This window comes from Gavialis gangeticus, unplaced genomic scaffold (genome assembly GCF_001723915.1).
Source record: "Gavialis gangeticus isolate Ggan-Ray unplaced genomic scaffold, GavGan_comp1, whole genome shotgun sequence".
Lineage (NCBI taxonomy): Eukaryota > Metazoa > Chordata > Crocodylia > Gavialidae > Gavialis > Gavialis gangeticus.
In genome coordinates, this window is record NW_017729019.1 from 14,680,401 (window position 1) to 14,684,346 (window position 3,946).

Genomic DNA, 3,946 nt, shown 5'->3' on the forward strand with positions numbered 1-3,946 from the left:
CCCCCCCCCCCCCCCCCCGTCCTCTCTGTCGGAGGTTAAGGCCGGCTGTTCTCAGCTTTGCTTCTGCCACCTCTTGGCTGCTGCTCCCCGGGAAGTTTTTCCGGGTTACTGTGCAGTTCTCGCAATGAGGTGTCTCCATCTTGATTGGGAAAGTGGTTCAGCTGCCCTCGTGGGGCCTTGCTGGATTGCTCAATTTATCATATGTCCCATGGCTCTTTAGGATGAAAAGTGCAGAAGGTCCTGCCATGGCCAAGCCCAGAGCCTAACGGCCAGCTTGCTTGCAGGGGTTCTTGTGTGACGGGTCCAAGCCCAGCTCTGGGGAAAGAAATGGTGCTGAGGGCTTGGGAGGAGCAGGTGCTGCCCTCCGCCTTCCTCATGACTGCTCCCACTGACAACATTGCCCCGGTTTCAAGCTTCTGCCCAAGGCAGTTGGGACCGTCCTTTCCCCACTTCTGTTGGGGACTTCTGGAGGAGCAGGGGAAGGTTGTTCTTGGCTGTTATCCTCACTTGGGAAGGTCTCAGGGCCCCACGTGTCACCGTGATGCTCCAGCGAGGTTGGTGGAATCGCACCAGAAGCGGCCTGCTCTCTCTCCACGTCCCTGGTGCGATGGTGATGAAGGAGCAGTCACCGCTGGACTGTGGGCAAGCAGCAGGGAAGGCTCCGCGGGGGTACTGGAGAGGGGTAACATATGATCAAGGTTTGGAGGATGAAAGTCCGGTACAAGAGGAAGGAGCTAAGCAGCCCTGGTAGTGGCTCTGTGTCCATGCAGGGCTCACAGGCTCCAGGGCCCTGAAGGAGGATTATGAGAAACCCATACTCACTGGGGAAAGGGCACTGCAGCTGACCTTGCAGCCATCTCTCCCTGGCAGGCCCCAGCTCATCACCACTACCCTGCTTCTGCATGGGCTGGCTTCTCACCAAGAAGAGTCCTTGGGGTCCTTTCTGCCTGATCCAGTTTCTGGTTCTCCCCTCAAGCTGCAGCCGCAGCCTGCAGGAGCTGAACAAATGTGGTTGTTCTTGCCTGCATCACCAGCCCCCATGGAGGCCCTCGTCTGTATGACCAGCTTCACTTCCTGAACTCCTCATGCCCAAGACTCTTGCAGGCATGGTCTTGGGCCAGGCAGTGACCTGGCACGTGCATGCACCCAGCCAGAGTGCTAGGGGCTCACCTCCATGCCACCTGCCTCATCACTTGGGCGGATGGGGAGCAGAAGGGGTGGCATGGCATACGCTTGCAGCTCCCATAGCCAGCCCTAGAAAGCTAGTTAAGCCCAAGCATATTCTCCACCTCATTCCTGTGCGCAGAACGGGGCAGCTACATCCAACCTAGCTGAGACATTGCCCCTTGGATGGTCCCTGCTGAGATCCTGTCCTGGGTAGGAGGTCTTGACCAAAGTCCCAGGATTCATCCCCGAATCCCTCCGGCTCCTGCTGCCCTCACGAGGCTGCTTCCAATAGAGGCAAACTTCCAAAGCGTGGCATGGAACAAGCAGTGCGTTTCAAGCTGCTCCCTACCATCTGGGCCGGTTTCAGCTTTTCCTGAGATGCTTCCACAACCCTACGCAGTGCCCTAAAGCATAGCAGCGTACAGACCGTCTCCCCCAGTCGCAGGAGGAAGGGTCCAAGTCCACAATTATGGACTAGTAAGAGCAGAGGGATTCCCGTTCCTGAGTGGCGAACTTGTATAGCCTTGCTGGGAGCCTGGAGTGGGGGTCACTGAGATGTTCCTTCCACACCCTGGGGGATGTCCACGCCGAGTCCTGAACAGCATGCGAATGCAGGAGACGGCAGCATGCTGATGCCTGGCGGGAGTGAGAAGACGCCTCCTTAAAGAAGTGGGAAGTCCCACAGGGGATGAAGACTCTTCATCTTTGCTCGCAGGCAGCTCAGAGACCTCGATTCCTGCTCCTAGCCCGGCGCGGAGGCCTGGGGAGCGCACCTGGGTGGGAGGTTCGCACCCCAAAGGGAAGGCTGGAGGGGCAGGGAGGCTTTTTCCCTTGCCTGCCCTGAAGGAAGGAGAAACTGGAGGTGGGATGAATGGGGGAGGAAGGAGAAGGCGACTATAAAAATGGAAATAAATAAAAGAGGGTTAAACTCCATTTCCTCCCATTTTAATTTGGTTATGTTTGAAGAGGGTGAATTTGTTTGGTCCCAGGAGTTAAAGCGCCATGCATTTTTGGAACAGTTTCAGCCAATCAGGAGGCAGCTCATGATTCCAGTATCCTTAAATCCCAACCAATCAGAAGCTCTGAAAAAAAAAGCCTTCATTGCTTGGGCTTTAAGCTCTTGAGGTATCGGCTTTTTGCTCTGAGGAAAAGAAGAAAAAATAACAGACAACGTCGACCTTTTGCTTCACATTATCATAGAAGGAGGAGGAGGAAAAAAACGACCTACTATGCAAAATACTCTTCAAAGACGACTCTTAAAAAAATAAAAGCTTGGTTGGAAAATATGCTTGAATCTCTAAGTGTGTGGAGTGAGTGACTGGACGGCAAGATGGCTGGTTGGCTGGTGTAGAGATGGAGACGATGGAGGGTCGGCTTATTTTCTGCCGGCGCTGAGGAGGACGCCGCGCGGCTAGATGCTCTCCACGTAGTTGGCTGGGTAGAGGCCAAGCTGCCCGTTGTCCAGACGCCCTTTGCACCATCCTTGTTCATCTTCTTCTCCTAATTTGGTTAGTTCGTCACCTGCGGTGGGAAGGAAAGGGAGACGGAAGTCACCGCAAGTCTGTCTGGGGCCTTCCCCAGTGCGCACGAGCAAGGATCGAAACGGCGCAGCTGCCTACGGCTCGAGCTGAAGGAATACCTCTATTAGCCAGAAGAGCTAGTAGGCTTTTATCTGGGAGCTAGAAAGGGGCATGTAGCAGAGAGGGAAAGAGTGGCACACAGGTGGAAAGTATTAATTTTCACTCGGTGCCACCACGGCTTAGCCTGGATGGGTGCCATCCTTCTGCCAGTAGTCGCAGACCAGGCATCAGGGGCTCTTTGAACATTGAAGCCAAGCTGGCCAAGTCTTGTCCCTCCCTGTCCCTCCATAAGTTCCACTTTGAAATGTTTTGGGGTTGGAAAATACAGAAACGGCTCAAGCCGCAAAGACTGGAGGCATCTAGGGAGGTCTTTGGCCAGGAAGCCTCTGGAGAGGTTGGCCCCTGCTGGGCCAGGTGTGCTCCGCGTCTTACCTGCTTTGAAGCTCAGCTCATCCTGCTCCTGCCCATCGTAGTCGTACAGGGCCCGCACACGCACCCCCTTCACGGCCGTCTCGTCTTCGAAGGGGTTGGCACCGCCATTGGCCTCGTTGGCACTGAAGGGGTTGCTGCCTTCATCGTCTGACCACTCAGACGAGTAGGGCTGGCTGCGGTCGTAGCTGCTCACGCTGGGGATGCAGAGAGCACGGGGGGTTGTGAAGACGGGTTGAGGGCAGCTGGGAAAGCACTGGACTGCTCCGCAAAGGCCCCGGTGAGGCGAGGTCAGGCTGCAGCCCGTGAGGAGCTGCGCCACAGCCAGAAGCCGAGATGCTGAAGGCTCCCTGGAGACTTCTGCCTTGTCCCTCGGTCGCACGCCCTCCGCCATACCCCAGCACAGGAATCTGCAGCCTCCAGGGCCTACACACAACTGCCTCCCCTCTGCTGGGACACAGGGCTTTCCCATGCCAAAAACTCAATGGCATCCCCTTTGCTACCTCATACCGTGCGTGTTGACACTGAGATTCAACGCGTGCCCTCTGCTGTATTCCTGATGGCCTTGGGGACCCTGGCTCCAAGGTGTGACCCCATCCCCTCTAGTGCAGCTCAGCCCAGGCCTGAACCTGCAGCACAGCGCTGCCTGCTCCCATATCCCAGGGCAGCTCCCGCTAATCTCCAGCACCAAGATGTGGCCCCATCCCTTCTTCTCTCTCCCACAACCCTCCCATAGATTTGCATGGTCTCTGCTACGTCACGGTGCAGGT

General features: G+C 56.3%; 1 protein-coding gene across 3 annotated transcripts in view; it reads right to left on the reverse strand.

The window, feature by feature from the left end:
• Window positions 1-2,096: 2,096 nt before the first annotated feature.
• The window catches only part of PACSIN1 (protein kinase C and casein kinase substrate in neurons 1), a 78,277-nt gene continuing 76,427 nt past the window's right edge, over window positions 2,097-3,946 (reverse strand). For all 3 annotated transcript variants that reach the window (XM_019514169.1, XM_019514168.1, XM_019514170.1), the window contains exons 9-10: window positions 3,180-3,373; window positions 2,097-2,688 (exon numbers count right to left, since the gene is read on the reverse strand). In XM_019514169.1, the coding sequence (XP_019369714.1) occupies window positions 2,579-2,688; window positions 3,180-3,373 (304 nt within the window). In that variant the 3' untranslated portion in view covers window positions 2,097-2,578. The remainder of the gene's footprint in view (window positions 2,689-3,179; window positions 3,374-3,946) is intronic.